The 19,416-nt window shown below is 38.0% G+C and overlaps 1 protein-coding gene across 3 annotated transcripts in view; it reads right to left on the bottom strand.

Moving 5' to 3' along the window:
* The window catches only part of LOC122808893 (renin binding protein), a 1,087,318-nt gene that overhangs the window by 53,310 nt on the left and 1,014,592 nt on the right, over positions 1-19,416 (bottom strand). For all 3 annotated transcript variants that reach the window (XM_044080005.1, XM_044080006.1, XM_044080004.1), the window contains 2 exons: positions 5,726-5,901; positions 2,287-2,418 (listed from right to left, as the gene is read on the bottom strand). In XM_044080005.1, coding sequence (XP_043935940.1) covers positions 2,287-2,418; positions 5,726-5,901 — 308 coding nt within the window. The remainder of the gene's footprint in view (positions 1-2,286; positions 2,419-5,725; positions 5,902-19,416) is intronic.

Genomic DNA, 19,416 nt, shown 5'->3' with positions numbered 1-19,416 from the left:
TTTCTTGATCTCTCTAATGCTTTCAACACCATCTCCCATCCTCTCCTCTTTTCCAAGCTCTTACACCAAGGCTTGTCCACTCCCATCCTTAACTGGTTTACCAGTTACATCACAAACAGACAACAATCCACCAAATGGTTACACTCCTTCTCTCCTTTTCTCATTACTTCCACCAGAGTTCCCCAAGGATCCATCTTAGGCCCCCTCCTGTTCAGTATTTTCATTAATGACTTTCACTCTGCTCTCCCTCATGGATCTGTAATTCAATACGCAGAGGATTCTATTATCTGCTCTGGTAACTCTGAAACTGAACTTCTGACCATCACCCAGAATGGTTTCTCCATTACCAAAACCTGGATGACAAATAATCACTTCGACCTCAACCCAAATAAAACCAAACTCTTGCTCTTTACACCCAAAAAAGTACCACTATTAATAAATCTGAATTCATCATTTTCTCCTCCAAGAAGACTGCCTTAGAGGTAGTTTCCCATACCAAGTTACTTGGCATAACCTTAGAAGACAACTTAACCTTTGTCCAATACATCCATAACACCATAAAAAAAACACACCAAAAACATGGTACCCTCTACTGACAAACACTTTTTAAACTGCTCTACTAGAAAAACACTCGCCCAAACTTTTCTCCTACCTTCCCTCCTCTATGGTGCCCCCATTCTAACATCCAATCCTCATTTAAAACTAAAATGGATAGCTACTATAACAAAATTGCTAAATTTGTGACCAGGGCAAAGCATTCTTCCCATTACTGTGACTCATTACAATCCCTGAATTGGCTAGAACTCCCACAATACCTCACATACATACAACTATCTACAGCACACACATTTATCTATAATTCCTCCAAATGCCCAGCCGTTGCTTCACTTCTGACTCTTTATCAACCAAACCAACCTCTAAGACCTGAAAATCAATCACTTATCCACGTTAAGAGACCAAAACTCCCTGCAGGCCAATACCTTTACTCTCTCACTGTAGCTAAACTCTGGAATGCCCTTCCACCTTCTCTCTGGACTATAAATAATGCCCCGTCATTTAAAATACCACTTCACCAACCTCTCTCCTCTCAATGGCTATGCCCTTGCATTATCCCCAATTCCTCAGTAATCTGATTCCTGACTTGACTCATCTCTCAGATATCCATACTCTTCTTCACTCTCCCTATTGTGCACTCACCCTTAATTACAGCACAGTGTGCCTCACCCTGCCTCACATGGTAGTACTCACCCTTAATTACAGCACAGTGTGCCTCATCCTGCCTCACATGATGTGTAAAAAGTTGTGTATGTGTAGATTCTTACAATCTGTCTGCTATACTGAATACCTTGCTAAGCATCCAAGTCATCCATAAAATATAGCCATACATTGTCTATGTTACTTCCGACTCTTATGTCGTTACTCTTGTATATTGTTAAAAGCTATTAACTTTCTAAACAAATTCTTTATTATGCACAATGTTTTTGGAGCTTTTCTCCCCCGGCCTCCACTGAAAATGGGCTCACACTAGCCCAGTGGACTTTCCTGGTTAACAAAAGCAAATAAATAAATAAAATAAATAAAGGAAAAAAAAATGAACATCAGCACTGGTATGTTTAATGGGATTAAAGAAATACTGATGGTGGAAGCAAAAAGTCCATAGGTTCACAGTTAAAGTACTAGGCTAGCTGGCTTTACGGGCCATTTTAAACCTAGCCAATTTCCCTTTTGTGCTTGAAATAACCTATCCCATTTGGTTATAGACTGGCCTTACACGCCCCATGGTCGATAATTCTATATTACCCACAATGAGAATAAATGGGATCATACCATAGATAATTTAAGGTGACCTATGCATGGGATAAAGCATTTAGGAGCTGCCTCTATCTATTAGTTTCACATACAGAACCACTGGTCACTTAAGGCATACATGTTTCTGAAAACATGTACGTATTTCTATGCTGTAGGCGTATGAAGCTTATGGCACTAATGAAACAAACGTGGTCTGGCAGTAAGTCCAGAGTATTAAAACCCTGAGCTGTAGTTACTTCTTGTGCTCAGGTACAGGGTTTGATTCTTTCCATCTCCTTTTGCCTGTTGTGTCACTCTAAGCAAGTCAGAACCAGACAGTGCACCTGGGTCGCCCCTGATAAGGAGCAGCAGTTATGTCCATTGGGCTTACCTGATCAACAAACAGGAAAAAAAATATGAACAGATATACAATTGCAGTTGTGAAAGAAGATACAGGTGATGAGCAAGGATTAACTAATATAGTGAAAAGATACTCACATGGGAAAATGTGTAGTCGAATGTTGTTCGGAAGTGATCCAGCAGCTTGGGGTCCTTGGTTTCATGGTAAGCCATAAGGAAAGCGATCAGTGCTTCACTATGGGGCCACCACAGCTTCATGTTCCACTCAAGCTGTATAACAAGATGGAAAAGAAGCAAAATGTTAACTTCACACCTTCCAAACAGTTTATTTTACAGATGTTGCAAATATATACAGTGTGTGTGTGTGTGTGTGTGTGTGTGTGTGTGTGTGTGTGGATCTACTTTGGAAGTTATCACTTTCAAAACTTTGAACTTCATATGGTCGCGACAATAACATCGAAGTTTTGAAAGTTTGAAATGTCAATGAAAAAAAATGAAACCAATTTTTTTTATGTTTATGCGGGGGGGGGGGGAGAGAAACCCCCTGCACCCCTCACACCCCCTGCTAATTAAATATGCCAACTCCATGATTGCACTACAGTGAAGAGAATGAAAAATTTCCAATTCTGTGCTTTACAGCAATCTCCATTTAAGCCATGTAGTTTTAGAACTTCGATCTTATGGTCTCGGCCATAAGAAGTTCGAAGTTTTGAAACTTCGAGCTTCCAAAGTAAACATGTATGTATATGTGTGTGCATCTATCTATTCATCTGTGTGTGTGTCTGTGTGTGTGTGTGTGTGTGTGTGTGTGTGTGTGTGTGTGTGTGTGTGTGTGTGTGTGTGTGTGTGTATGTATGGAGGGGGTGTGGAAAGGAATTTCTGTTTCAATGTTTGTGTATTGGCAGGAGTATAATTTTGGTTTCTAAATTAAAAATCCAACAAAGACTAAAATAATTTTTCACTGGAAGGAAAGCAGCTTCAAACCCATTTATAATTTTAGAAGAGAGACACAAAGACGGAACATAATTAAGACTTCAAATAATGCTAAGCAAGAGATTATGCACTGTAACAACTGTGTAAAGGGAGCTCCATTTTGATATACCACGTTCACGGACTGTTTTAAAAGGCTTAACCCAAGCACAGCCCAATTAGTTTGAGTTGCTATTACATTCTAAATCAAATTATAACTCTAATGTTAAGAGATCCAGTATGGCTGTGTTGGCACTTAGGATAAAAATGGGTTTGCCAACACTGCTCAACAGAAACGGACACAGAGCATGAAGAGCTTTGCATTTTTAGGGATGTTTACTTCTTGATCTCTTTTGAGGTGCAGGCTGAACAATTTGAGGTTCACAAAAGTATTGTTTTTATTATTTTTATTATTATGTTACCACCTATTATTAGAGCTCATGTTCTGATGGTATAATCTGAATTGAGAGAGTAGCCAAACCTTGAAAATGCTGAATAATTTTTTTTTTTGGGGGGGGGGGGGGGGTCAGCTTAAACTTGCCATTTAGTAGATCTTCAAAAGTTTCATATAGCTGTGATACCCACAAGCCTTCTAATATTACACAAGACATTCACTTTGTAGCAATGAATGCAGAAATTCACTGACAGCCATACAGCAAGGATGTCTTTAATATGGACTACAAAGCAAGCTGATGATTCAAAACAAATTACAGGCACACACAGTCCGCATGTATCCTGTCAATCTGTACTACATCAGTACATCACAATATGCTTAATCATGACAAAATAAGTTAAATGTATCTATGAGTATAATACGCATACCTCTCTGGCTTCTGTGAATGTTAGTAGTTTATGCTTGTATTTTAGGTTGTCCACTGGTGACCTCGGAATGAAGTAATTCATCATTCACCAATTAAAGAAGGGAAATCAGGATTTTTAATGCCATCACACCATGGGGGAAGGGAGTTTTTTTTATATCATATCCACTTTCTCATCCTGTCCATTAGGTGCAGATACGAGTCATCATGACTGCTCACAAGCAGTCCTATTGTCGTGTAAGTTGGTTGACCATTACTGACATTATCATCTTGTAATACCATGTTCAAATATACATTTAAGCAATAAATAAAAGAAATAGAAATAAAATACTAACACAATTAATAAAAAAAACAAGCAATCAAATTATGGTAACATGAAAATACGAATTGAAATAAATAAATAAATATTCAGCAGTTTAAGACTAATACATAAAAATGAAAATGTATGACAACAAATGCTAGGGGAGTAAAAATCACAAGCATAGTTTGAGGTTACAGATTTAATTTAGGTAAACATGGAAAGACCATTTCAGGTGTCCCTCTCACTGAATCATAAACAGATTACTCCCAAACTATGGAGACATAGCAGACAACTTGTTCTAAGGTGACAGTACATGAATTAAAAATAAATACTGCATCAGAAAAGGCAACACCAGAAGCAGACCCTGAAAGAACACAGGCTGAAACAAATCAGCTATCACATGCCATGGTATAGCAGGACTGGAAGAACTGGCAAACAAGAGATTCTGCTAAATAAGCATAGACACACTGCAGACTTATAGGAAATAACAGCAGAATCCAAAGGAAATTCTGTATGCCATAGAAGTCAAAAATCATTTACATTCAGGAAATGAAAGCATCTAAATTTCAGGAGTTACTCATACCACTCTCCTAAGCAAACTGTCTACTTGCAGTACTACATACTGATCTTTCAGAGCTGTAAGTACAATGTAGACGAAAACAGCATTAGCTCCGGTTATGCTAGTTAACATAGTAAAGTAACTGTAGAATCAGACAGGCATACAGAATGCATATCAACAGGAGGCAATCATGAGTTATTGGCAGCCCTTCACAAATGAGATCACTCTCTTAGGTCAACCAGAGGATGACATCATAAGTCACAGCAAAACAATTCCTGTTGTGCTGCCAGCATATCAAATGAAATCTAGTCAAATCAATTTCATGTCAACAAATGCATTAATGAAGAAAAGGAGGACAGCCAGAAAAAAAAAAAAGAGAGAGGCAAGATCCACAGCTCTGCAAAAAGAGCAAATGGGCATAGTGGAAACCGGAATCCCATATAGCACTATTCATCATTAAGCAAAGCTGAGCTGGGCAGTAATACATCTAGAGCTAATAAAATAAAATTTAAAAACGAAAAAAAAGAAGAAAAAAAAAGAATGTCAAAGACATGTGGTATATTTGCCTAAAGTAAGAAAACACCACCAACTGAGGGACAGGAGTTGGAAAGACAATTGCCACCTTCATGACATATGAATCCCCTAATTAGTGACAAAAACATACCTGGCAGCACTTAGCAAAACTGTGTTTGCCTCCCCTCCAAAAAGTGTGTTGACCTTTTCAAACCTTTATTCAGTCCTGGGCAAACAACAACATGGGTGGTCACCCTATCTTAATGGTAACATAGCAACAATTACATTGCCTAGTAACTGAAAAAATACACTTCTGATTATTGCTAAGACATAACAAAATATACCCCCCCCCCAGCCCAACTGCTCCAACATCCTCAATGTCACCTCAGAAACTTTCATGTTATAGGGTGTTCTTACCTGAGTGGGGCAATGCCCATCTGCATCCAGGAAGTAGAAGAGGCCGCCATTCTTCTCATCCCAGCCTGATTTGAAAGGAAGAAGCATGAACTTCTCAATTGCTGTCTTTTTGAGCTCTGGGTTCTGTTTCCTAATGGCTTGCTGGAGAAGGAACCAGCCAGCCTCAATGGCATGGCCTTGTAGACAAGAACCAAAAAAAAAAAAAAACATTAGTGGACAGTCTGCTGCTCTCCCTTGTATGCTGCACTGTGCTGATGTTTACCCTGGATACATTCTCTGGCTGTGATTACTGCTTTCAGCTCCCCTGTCTTTACTGGTTGATTACTTTCCTCACAAAACCAATCAGGACCTTATTTCACACCCAATTATATTTAATCATAACTATTCCAGCATACAGCACAGTTAGTGGTAGATCATCTGTATTCAACAACTCTTGATTCAAAATGACACACCTATATCAGTCTTGACATCTCTTTGCTCACACCTTCTTACTTTTGTGCTCTCTTGGTGTTTGTGAATACTTCCATAAAAAGCAATTTCCACTTATCTAGCTACTAAATGAGCAGTCAAAGTATCTCATTCAGGTCACAAAAAGTTACTATGCTGTTTCACAGACCACACTTTTAGCAACGCAGACTGATAGAATAATACTTGCAATACTCTCAAGTCTGTATATGTTCCCATATGAGCCATTACATCAGCTTTTAAGCCATGTTAAGAAAATGTCACTGGTGACCACATTGATTGGTGGGCCAGACTACCAACCTGAGAGAAACATGCTGTTTGACCTTATCCATTACTTTACACTCTAATACTATAAAAACACAAAAGTCTGACTACAGAATAACATACCAGTGAATGTAAGTCAGTATCAAGTTCTGTTAGCACCTGGACCTGAATGTTGATAACTATGTCAGCAGGCAGAACAAATTTGTGATTGGTGTCTCAGAGGATAGAATGAAAGGATGTTTTTGTCACAACCAAAATGCTAAAGTGACAGTTCAAATGGGTTATTACTGCTGTAAAGAGTTTTCCATTTTTATTCAACAATGGATTGTTCTAGCCCAAGCTGAAGGGGTAATATGGTGGCTTATTGACTAAAGTTTCTGCCATACAGCTCCAGAGTCTGAGGTTCAATCCTGATCTCTGGTCACAGTTCAAAGGCTCAGCATATCCCTATGTATGTGTGGCTTTTCTCTGGGTACTCCACTTTCCTCCAATGTCCCAAAACATGCTAGATTATTGGCTATACTAACTGTAAATATGTACAACATTTACCCTTGATCTTGTAGTCCGAGTTGTGTGTGAAAAGGACCAGTTCATTTTCCCAGATAATTACTAACTAAATAAATACATAAATAAATAAGCAAACAAAAAACTGTACACCCTAGTGCCTGTTACCTCCTGTAGTACAATCTGACACCTAATGGTTAGGGGTAGGAATGAAGAATGTACTGGATGGCTATTTGCAGCCAGCTGTCAAGTAGAGAGCCTCCCATTTTAGTTTATTGCAGTCTTCTCTTCAACTTTGATCAGTATAGAAAAATAAACTGACAACTACTGAATGATGGCTGTACTTCCAAATGTACAAGTTCTAGCACGGGAGTTCTTGTTTTTGCTAGGAATCTGCTGAGCCTTAATAGCCTACTCATTCATCACTTAAGAAAACATCCCTTGAAATCCTTCATGCTCCTCTTCTTGACTGGCACCTGCAAAGAAATTCAATTCACAAGTTATGCTATTGGAATCTCAAACTGCAGTTCAGCTGTTGTAGACTTGTCACTCAATGCTGAGAAGTAATATTTAAGAGGGATGACTGCAGTGACCATCTGTCAGAGCAGAAGTCATTCTAACAGTAAAGATGATCACTATCAAAATCAATACATGGTCGCGGTGGTGCAGCGGTTAGCGTTGTCGCCTCACAGCAAGAGGTTCTCCCGTTCGATTCTCGGCTGGAGCACCTTCTGTGTGGAGTCTGCATGTCCTCCCCATGGTCAAGTGATGAAAAGACATGCAGGTAGGTGCGTGCGTGAATTGGTGTGCCTTCTTTGAAGGTTGGTCGTCAGGCTGGCAACTTGGCACTGTAAAAATCCACTACCAATCATTAGCGGACCAGAGTTCTGTTGTGGCAACCCCTAGCCAGGAAAAGCTGAAAGACTTTTTACTCTGTCATGTAGTATTCTACAGGCATACACATTTTATCTGGACAACATGGCTGATAACAGAGGTGAGAATAGCAGCCTCACAACTGGACAGCTGCCAGGAACAGAGGGGGTAGCATGGGCGAAAGTCATGTTTTCCCATGAAAGGGGAGGCCGTACGGATATATCAGAGCATCACATATCCCAGTCGCATCCTACAGATCAGGGCTGGCCTTAGATAAACTGGCACCCTAGATGTAAAGGCTCCATGGTACCCCCCCCCCCCCACTGCCCAATCCATCTGGGTTACTCATGCTCCAGATTACTTTTTTTTCCTCCCTTTTTCTCACAGTTTATATTACTCCTCAGTTTTTTCCCTACAGTGATTCATTCATTTAACATGTTCTATCTAAGCAAGACTGCAGCAGAAACAATTGATTTAAGGTGGAGGTTAGGGACCATAAGGCCCCCAGAAGCCATTGGGTTCTAGATTATCTGAGGTGCATTTTAGAGTTTTTTAAACAACCTTTTTTATCCATTGATTGCCTGAACAAAAACATAATCAAAGATATTTAGTTTTAGTCTTTAACTTTGTTTTTTCCTGTATCCATTCAGCACATTCTGACCAATACTACACTGTAATAACTGCAGTGGAAATAACTGTATTAGGCTAGAGGTCTTGGGCCCTCTAGATTTCCAGAAGCTAAGGGGGTTCTAGATGCTCTGAGGTATATTTCTGAGTCTAGAACAATGTTTATCATACAACGATTATCTTAAGAAAAATTATGAGCAAAGGAAGAAATTCAGTTTTACTCTTCAGTTTTGCTTTTCTTGCTCCTTTCAACACAACCTAACTGCCCAAGAGTACCTTGTAATAACTAAATTAAGTTGGCAGTCTTGGGGCTTCTAGGCACCCAGAAGCCATAGAGATACAGATTTTGAGGTGCATATTAGAGCTTTTTTCCTAACCTTTGATCGAATTATGGCCTGAACAATAATCATTTAAACAGAAAAAAAAAAATCTATCTTACTTTTTATTTTAAGGAAGAAATAAAATGGATCCTACTTTCAATGTACAATGCTAACCAAACACCAAGTCACAAGAAAATGAGAAGACAAATGTTTGTGATACATATATCATATCTGGGAACAGTACCCCCCCCCAACCTCAAAATAATTTCTCACTTTGTGCATCCTCCCAATATTAATGTGGGATTAAAATTAAGGCACACAGTCATATTGCAAGTTGCTGCTGTTGTCATATTTATATAAAACATGACTTTACTCTCTGTCCCCCAAAATATAGCTACCTTTCGTGTACTCTACTGATGTCAGACTAACGTGAAACTTAAAAAAACAAACAGAACACAACATATTTGCTGTCAGTCATACATAAACAGCACACTTATTTATACACCCACCTGTATAGGCATCAAATGCTCGATTGTAAGGAAATGAAAAAAAACGGTAAACATAATATTTCAAACGTGTTACTACTAGAGAGAGTAGAGTGTACCTATACAAGCTACAGTGACCCATCATGCACTCCTCTGAAGTTTGTGAGGAAAGTTAAAGAAATAGTGATCATAATGTTCCCAGACCATCACAACTGATGTCTGAGGTCTGGGAGGAATAGACATCATCCCCAGCCCTCACCCACAAGTACAGCAACCTTTTGTATACACATATGAGCAAGGCTGGTTTTAGATTAGGTGGGGTTTAGGGCAGAGGAGATTACTAAGCCCATGTCAAAATCGACTTGCGCAGCTTTGTGTGTTGGGGCCACCAGACCCCAAAAGTTCTGAAGGTTTGGGTATTCTGTCATCATTTATTTTTTTTTTTTTTTTTTTTTTTAGAAAGATGACTGTTAAACTGAGCAAATGAAAACTGGGTCAGTTACTTTCATCCAGGCAGGCAGGCCTGGCCAAGCAGTTATAACCACTTCTATGTACAGGTCGGGCATCTGATTGTGATAAAAGAGAATGATCTAGTAATATGTTTCACCTTTGTTACAAATAAACAGTTACTCTGCCTCTGCATATCAGGTGTCCAGTTAAGCAGTCCATGTTACTTCTCACAAATACATACCAGTTCTACAAAGCCAGACAGTGACTGTTTAAACTGAATAACAAAGAGGGCCAGTTATAGCTACAGTGTCTCCACAACCTACCTTTCAGTCACAGACATTGAAAATAGGAACAAAGGCCCTTATAACAAAGGTACATCCAGCTAAAAATCTGGGCATCTATCTAGCATAAAATCTGAACAAATAGGACACAACTGTTCCCACTTTCAGTATGAATGCGAGATACTACTCAAACAAATGTTCAAAAAATAGAGTGACAAAAATGTTAGAATAAAATAAGCACATTATCAGAGAGAGAGTGTGTGTGTAAAATCTTTAAACTGTCACGTTACAAGGGGTAATTCAGAAAATTGTGTGAAGGGCAAGCCTGAAAATAAGAACATACCTCAAAAAATAGGGACATCCTGTAAAGGGGTAAAAAATCAAGCTGAAAATAGGAATATTCCTCTAAAACAGGGATGGTTGAGAGGCCTTCTCCATGCTCCATACAAACAAGTTGCCACAGGATAAAATATTCCAATCAAGTTGCTCCACACACCACTGAGCCAGAGAAATATTGTTAAATAGCTGGTTCATCACTGCCAGTGCTACTATAAAAACCAGTAGTAACATTTCTCCCCACAGTGCCATTCCTCTCTAACACTATCCACACAAATCCAGAAATATTACCAAAAAGTATCCAGTTGATAAATGCCAGCGTTATTTCACAAACAGGAACAAGCAGCACTGTGTCACTTCTCAATCTCTGCAGTATATTCCCGATTTTACATCATTTTCTCATTTCATTATATATAAAAAAAAAAAATTGCTTCATTTGAACATTGAGAGGTCTGTACTTCCATGACTTTGCAACATTTAAACTTGACAAGAGGTGAATGTCACGTTAACTGGACAAAGAAATAATGCTCCAACAATAAATCAATAGGAAAAGAGCACCCCTGCAATCACTGTACGCTAGGCAGCTATCTAGTTTGCCTATGCACAAGGCCAGCCCTGGCAGTATGTACACTGATCCAGTCACAAACTGAACTTCCTTTCTGATGGCAGTGGTGCCAGAAGCTTAAATACATATGGCAGCATGCTCACCAAAGGTCTGGCTCTTTTTTTTTTTTTTTTTTTAATACGTTTACTGAAATGTCACTTAAGACATAGGAAAACATACATTCATATAAAAAGAAAAACTATGTTTACATTTTCACAGTCACAAACATACATCACTTACATTCTTTTATAAAACAATACTTAATCTAACATTACATAAATTGCTCAGTTTCTGTCTTCCATTAAACCTCAGTCCTCCATCAAAACATTACTCCATGTATTGTTTCCACAATTTCCATTTTGCTATGCAATTTCCTCCTACCATTTTCTAAAGATCCCATTCCCAGTTCTTTTATCTGTTACAATATTCACTACTTCAAATACAGTTGGCTTAGACTTTGATTTCTATTTTCTAGTAATTGCTTTTTTGGCAGCCACCAGACTTTAACATAACAAGGCCTTATTATGTTTAAACAATATGGATCCTGCATTCCTGCTTAAAAAAAAATTATTTCCTTAGTTACATCCATTTGCTCGCCCAATATTTCTGACAGAGTACCCTGCAGGGAAATGTTAAAACTTGCCAACTCATTACACTCTCAAAACTTATGTTCGCAGTTACCTCTCTTTTCCCATCACACCTCCAACATGTGCCATTTACCGTAAGAAAAATTCTTTGAGTCTGCTTGGGGTATAAAAATACCAATGCAAAGCAAAAATCCTAAATCTTCTAGACTATGTTACATATCTGGGAGCCATACACATCCTATAATTGCTTCATTGTGAATTGCTTATCATATCTCTCTTCCTAATATTTTCTAATCACCTTTGATAGATTCCTACAGTTACGTGATATTTTATATGGCCTACTAATTATTATTTTAACAGCAGCTTCTGTTCTAGATTCAACTAAAAACACTACCTAAGCAAATCTTTCACTTAGGATTCCCCAACCCCTTTCTATATGCCTATATTCTGATATCAATCCCTGACAGGGAAGGTAGTCTTTAGCCTGCAGTCCACGTCTTCCTGGATTCTTCCCATTGTATTACCTTTTGCTCTCTAGTTGTTTGCTCCCAATATCTTGGTCCATTGTCAGTTTTTTTCAGTAAATTCTAAACCCATTTTGCTTATTCTCTGTTCCCCTAATTTCAGCTTACTCTGTTGAATGCCTTCCCTGCATCAAGATCAAACAACAACAGTGGTATTTTTCCTACATTCTGCTTCACTCTGGATCATCATTGCTCTATTAATGTTGCTGAATGTTTGCCCCCCCTCCACAAAACAATATTGATCCATATCTATCAATTTTGTCAAGACCTTTCCTAATCTTTTAGGTATTATATGCATAAACTCTTTATAATCATGGTTTAAAATTGAAATGGGCCTGTATGAAGCTGGGATTGATGGGTACTTTACCGTCTTGAGGTATCACAGTCACCACAGCTTTCTTCTGGGATGTTTGTTCTTCCCCTCCTTTTAAAATACTGTTAAGTAAATCCTCCCAGATCTTTATTACTTTATTCCCGCCTAGTTTCTAGACTGCCACAGTAATACCACCTATTTCTGATGACTTTCCTGCAGATTGATTAATACACCACTGTTTTTATCTCATCTCCTGCCATCTTAACTGTTAATTGTTCAGGCTCATCTACCTCTAATCCTGGCATACTAAAAGTCTTCCACAAATATTTCCAATTGTGGTATTTCTTGACTTCCACATCTGCCTGCTTTATACAAGTTTTCATAAAATTTCAGAAATATGTAATACCTCTACAGGATCTTTGGTTATTTTTCTTGTTATAGGCTTCCTACGTTTGGCAACAACACTTTTCATTTTCCATTGCCTAAGTCGTTGTATTAAGAATTTTTGGGCTCTGGAGTTATTATAAAACAGTTGCTTAACAGCAATCTTTCTAAACTCATGCATATTATCCAAATACTCCCTTATTTTCTCTTTAGCACTCTGCAGTAACGTTTGTGCTGGTTCTGAGAGAATTCCCCTACTCTGCAATACCTGAACCTTTGTCAGCCCTAAATAATTCTTGTTACTTCTCAACATCTATCTTTACTAATAACTCTCAAGTAATTTTCACAACCCATTCCTTAAATTAATTTTTAATAGCTAGGTGGGGAAGTGCCAGTGCCCCATTTTTACTTCAATATCATGGATTTTTACCCTAGTTTTTATTGGCACATGATCTGAAATAGTTACTGGATGTTTGTCCACATGTTCCTGTGAAATATAATTTATGTCTAGTCCAGTTATTGTACCTTGGGGAATAATATGTAAATTCTCTCAGAGTTCCTACTACTGAACTTACATCTTCCATACCAAATATTTTCATAAATTTGTTCAGAAATTTAACCTCTTTTGTTATTTTCTCCCTTCTAGGTCCCTTAGATAAATCCTCACTGCTGCAAATGAAGTTCCAATCCCAGACGAAAGCTGACTTCTGCCAAAATGTACTTAAGCTCCATAATATTAGTTTTCAATGGAATATAAATACATGCCAGTGTAATCCTCCTCCCTACTTCCTACCATGAGTCTACCATTACTATCTTGTTTTCCTCTTCTATCACTATTGGAGCTCCTGTACTGATTAGTATAAGTACTCTCCCTTTCCCTTTGCCCTGATATTCTGATGAATATCCATCCTGAAATCCCTTCTTTATGAAAGTCACTTGCTCACTTCTTTCCAAATGTGTTTCCTGTAGCATTTCTATTTGTACTCTGCATTTCTTAATATAATTCAATACATTTACCTTTTTGCCTATACATTTGAGGCCATTCACATTCCAAAATAATAGGTTTATTAACTTATCATAATGGCTACACTATTCTCACCTATTACACATGACAGCTTTTTAAATGTATATTTCCAGGTTTTGCGTTACATACACTCACCGTTTGACAAGATGGTCCTTTATACAGATGTTTCTTGTCATGTCCATTTGAACCTTTTCACATTTTAGTTTTATTTTAATGAAAATCCACACACACACACACACACAAGAACCTATTAACTTAAAACACACAAAACTGTGTACATCTTCCGCCTGATAGGAACAAGTGCCCCAAATCAAAAGCTATACCCACAAGTATTAAATAACCTAAAATTAAGGCTATCCATGTGAGGAGCATGTTACAGTTTGTGCTCCTACTTATACTAATTGCCATCTGTTTTGGTTTTATCTTTATTCCCCTTGCAGATGTGAAAAACAAATTGTATACTTCCAGAAAACATTAATTTTTAATAAACAACACAGGAAGCCAATGCAGTGTTTTATTCTTCTGGTACCTCGGCCTTTTGCCTTCAAGGGATAACTTTCCACATAACCAACAGTTCTTAAATACAAGTGATTATTTTGGGTTACCATGGATGTGTCGGTGCGGTATACCAATATCAGCTTATGATGGGGTTTAGAAGCTGTTGCTAAGGTAGTAGGGGAAGGCTCTCGGACCTCTTATGTTTTGGAATTGCTAGAGTTTAGTATCTCCCATAATTATTTTATTTTTGATGGAAAAATCTATTTGCAAAAGAGAGGTATGGCAATGGGAGCTTCATTTGCTCCCTCATACGCCATGTTATATATGGGGAGAATTTGAGACACAATTCATCTATGTGATGGATTATTTCAAGAATAAGGTGGTCATCTAGAAGCGATTCATAGATGACTTGCTTTTTGTCTGTAGGGGTACCATTGAGGAGTTTGTAAACACTTTTTGAGTGTCTGAATAACAACCCTCATATAGTTTGAGATTTAGTTATCAGGTGGAGTTTGAGGCCATTAATTTTTTGGATCTGGTTTTTTTTTTTTTTTGGATGAAAAATAGGTAGTTCAATTTAGGCCATATCGAAAACTCATGGTTGTTAATAGCTTTTTGCATGCTTCAAGCATGCATCCTCCCCATCTCACTGAATCTCTGTCCTTTGGAGAATTCAGACGGGTATTTATGAATATCTCTGATGATAATTTGCGGGACCCGTATTTGATGGAGGTGGAGCACAGGGTCGCCTGTAGGGGGTATTCTAATGATGTATTTGGCAGACCAAGGAAAACGGCAGAATGTGGGAGTAGAGGGAAGAAGTTTGTTCAAAGTGGTCCTTTTTCTAACTGGGGGAAATAAGAACAGTAAGGAGGAGGATGATAGGTTATTTTATGTTACTAGGTATAGTCCCTTTTCTGAATCCTTAATGAGAATAGGTAAGGACTTATGGCCTATGGTTGTCTCAGATGAGTTTTTAAGTACAATTTTTCCTGAGAGAGTGACTTCTTTTTTCAGTCATTATTGTAATTTAAAAGCATTACTTAACAGACCAGTTAGAACTGGACTATCTACTTCCAAGCATGTAGGGTAATTCCCATATGATAGCTGTAGTATATGCAGTAAAATTTGTAATTTGTCAGGATCCATTATTAATGGCCGAAAATATGTGGCAAGTAATAAATTTAATTGTAAATCTTGTGGAGTTGTTTATATTTTGGGTTGTGGGTGTGAGACTATTTGATGGTACATAGCAAAAAGGATGGCAAGGATATGGGTGTTGGCACATTTGGCTGACATCAGGAATGGAAGGAGGGAGGGCCCTGTGGCTCAGCATTTCTTGCCTGAGCATGGCGGCGATGGAGCATCTCTGTTTTTCAGTGTCTTGGCACAATCTACTTGGTCGAGGGTCACTCAAGGTTAAATTATTTAGAAACTGCATACATTTTTAATTATAGTACCTTCTTTCTACTCTGGGGGTTTAAATCAAGAGGCATGTTTGAATTTTTGAAAGGTTTTTGGAATTTTGAATTGTATGGAGTTAGAATGTTTAGGAATTAGTTTAGGGTGATGTGTTAATACTGTTTAGTGGGTTTTCGGTGGGGGAAATCTGTGCACATATTTATATTCATATTTATGTAATTAGAGTGCATATACATTAATGTATTAAATAAGTGGGGAAAGTGTGCACATATTTATGCATTTTGTATATTTGTTTATATAGATTTATATATGTAATAATGCAAGTATATTTGGTATGAATTTTTATGTGGCATCTGAAGAGTTAGGTGATTGGAGGGTTAACTGTTTGATTGTTGAAATGATTAATTAACCCTTCAGGACATGTGTATTTAAGAACTGTTGGTTATGTGGAAAGTTATCCCTTGAAGGCAAAAGGCTGAGGTACCAGGAGAATAAAACATTGCATTGACTTCCTGTGTTTGTTATTTGGACATTTGTGCATGGTGCTGTTGTGCACTTGCTGTCTTTAAATAAAACTTTACACAGTATTCTAGTAAATGCAATAAAGTATTAACGAGAAAAACTGCTCTCTCTCATTCACTTCCAATAATTTCAAACTTTATTATTTTTACTAAGCTGCTTTCTCTTGTACGTTTTAATTTTACATTTCTCTCAATAAACAATGTCCAGAACTCTTGATTTATTGCCTTCACCTTTGGTCAGCTTGTTTCCATGTAAACATAAGAACAAAATCTACAGTTTCCCTCAGCTGCAGATTTCTCAACTGGTACTGAACGTTTATTTGCTTAAAGAAAAATATTCACTACATTGTGGTCGCTCTTTTTTTAAAGCCACTTACTTACACAAAGAACTTGTCATTAGATTAAGCCAAGGGCATTAATTCTGACATTCACCAATGCAGAAGTAAAAGAAAACATTACAGTTCTACATACATTATAATCAGTGCAATTTTGCACCCCATCCCCACCCCAACAGTCAAGATTACAACCTATTGACATAAAAGTGCTTTTGTTCAGCCTTTCTTCTCTTTTTACATTATAATGCCTACATTTAAAACTAAAAGAAAAAAGCTCTTATTTACTTTAGTATCTTTAGCATATACAACAATCCCTGAAAATGCTTTACTAGATAACATGCAATTTATATCATGAAATGTTTTATATTCTGTTAAGAACAATCATTTGTTTTATTTACAGTTACTTTTTCCTTCTCCCTTTTTTCTTTTAATGTCCTTCCAAACATTAATGACATGGGTGTATGCCTACCCGTTCCCCCAACAAGTTTAACAAAGTCAACAAAAATCCAATCTTTGTCAGCCACTTTTTTTTTTGAAAAATCCATTTTTCACAAATTAAATTGTTACTTTATAGTCTCACATTTATTCACTAATTTCAGTGTTGCTCACTTTCCTGTTCATCTCCATCTTTCAACTCCACATTCCAATTCAAGTCCCAGGTACTCCCAGTTCTTCTGCTCAACTACTGGGCTATTTTATGTCTCACAATCATTTTCCTTTGGAACACTGGAAAAAAGTTTCACTGGCAAAATATCTCAGTTCATTACCAAAAGAATGAGAAGCAGAGCCCTTTTCTGTTTGAAGGTTCACTTTTTGTTGGACAAACTTTTGTATTTCTCCCTTAGCCTGTTCTGCATCAAAAAATTACTTTGAACCTCCAGGAAAAAAATATTCTGAAGACAGCTGGATACAGCAGCTTGAATCTCATACCTGCCTCTCAACATTATCTAATTGCTGGGGTAAATTTGCTTCTCTTCTGCCTGGTGTTTAGTAATTTGAGTTTATTGGTTCATAAGTTCGTAGAAGGTTACTAGGCTAATGGCTCTAGAGCCCTTACAAGCCTAGCCATATTTATCTTGAGTTGCCCTAGTTGTCAGTGGTTAGGTGAGAGAAAGTTCACAGAGATAAGAGTCTATGGTAATTAATACAGACTTCCTATGTCCATGAGGGCCATGGGCACCACCCCCAGGAGTGAATTTGGGGTTACCTATCCATTGATCTAGGTTGTGTTTGAAGACGGTCAGGGAGGGTCTCTGTTTCACGTGCATTGGAAGCTTGTTCCAGAGAAATGTCAGTCTCTGGGAAACGTATCTATCTCAAAAATAATAATAAAAGTAAACTGGTACCATGACACTCGATATTAAAAAACAGATTTTACTCGCTTGCGACAAAAATAATAAAAGTAAACCAGCACCATGACACTCAATATAAAAAACAGATTTTATTCACTTGCTGTATCTATCTCACCAGCATGATTTGTTCATGACAGAGGCCAAGTTAAAATCCCTGGAACAAGTGATCCTCGTGCATTTTGATTTATGAAAGTGTAGCATTTCCATCGGGGCCGGTTAGAGACTGCCCTGTAAGCCAGACACAGAACACCCATTAGCAGTCTTTAGGACACAGAATAGAGTGACAGGTCTTTCAGTCTTTCCACATAGTACTTGTTTTGTGTACCCTGTATTTTCTTGATGAGAAGCCTCTGTGGTCCCTCCAGCTGTTATAGGTGTCGAGTGAGGTACATGGAAATGGGAGCATTGGACTCTATTACTGGCATGATGAAGGCCAAGTATAATGGAATTATAACATCCTTGGATCTAGATGAGATGCCTTTACTTATGAGATGTGCCACATAGAATCTCCTTACCACTGTGGATACATGGTGGTTGAAGTTTAGATTCCTATCAACCTAAGTACCCAGATATCATACAATGGGTCTACACTTAGGGGCTGCTGTCTATAATGTAATTAGCAGGGATGTCACCTTTCCCAAAGGTAATAATAATGCATTTTTTTGCATTTAGCTTTAATCTGTAGCTTTGGCATCAATCATTTGTCTGCATTAACCCTTTCTGCAGTATATTAACATCACTGGGTGACTCAATGATTGCTCCCAACATGCAATCATTAGCAAACTTGGTCAGCCACAGGCCGTCCATGTTTACCTAGACTTCTGAGAAAACAAATTCCGAACAGTAAAGGACCCAGCAAAGAACCCTGTGGTTTACCACTGGTGACTTGTCTTTTGCTAGAGGTGAAGTCACCTACTTTGACAGTATGTGCCCTGTCTGTGAGCTGGCTACCTGTAGGGGTTAATTCCCAATTGGAAGAGTTTCTTTATAGTACCCGAGTGGGAGATTGTGTCAATTGTCTCGTCCAGAGCCTTCGTGGACTTTCTCAAAGTCAACCAGGTTTAATAAGCATGATCTACCCTTAATAAATTCGAACTTGGCTGGGTCCAGAGTATGGAGATTACTTAGGTCCTTGTTGATAAGGTCCATAATAATAATTTCCATGGTCTTGCAGATGAGGCCAGTCAAGCTTTTCGGTCTATAATTCTAAGGATCAGATGATGGTCCCCCTTTGTGCAGAGGGATTACTGTTGTTGTCCTCTATTCTGCTAGAACATTGCCAGTTCACAGGTTGTGGTTAAACAGGGAACCAAGTGGGTCTGCTAGGTCATGTTTTAAGTTTTTTTTTTTTTTCAGTGCTTCTGTGGATCCCTTGTGATATCTGCATTGCTTACTATACTTATTTCCTTGTTTCACTTGAAAGAAAATTACTGTTTGTCGTTTTTGCATTTAAGTTACCTGTAACACATTGCATTTAAGTTACCTGGCACTTGCTCACTAAAGCAATTATATAAGTCAGCAC

Source organism: Protopterus annectens, chromosome 8.part0 (assembly GCF_019279795.1).
Source record: "Protopterus annectens isolate FY-2018-M chromosome 8.part0, PAN1.0, whole genome shotgun sequence".
NCBI classification, from domain to species: Eukaryota; Metazoa; Chordata; order Ceratodontiformes; family Protopteridae; genus Protopterus; species Protopterus annectens.
The sequence above is the reverse complement of the archived record's forward strand: the minus strand, read 5'-3'. Positions and strand labels throughout refer to the sequence as shown.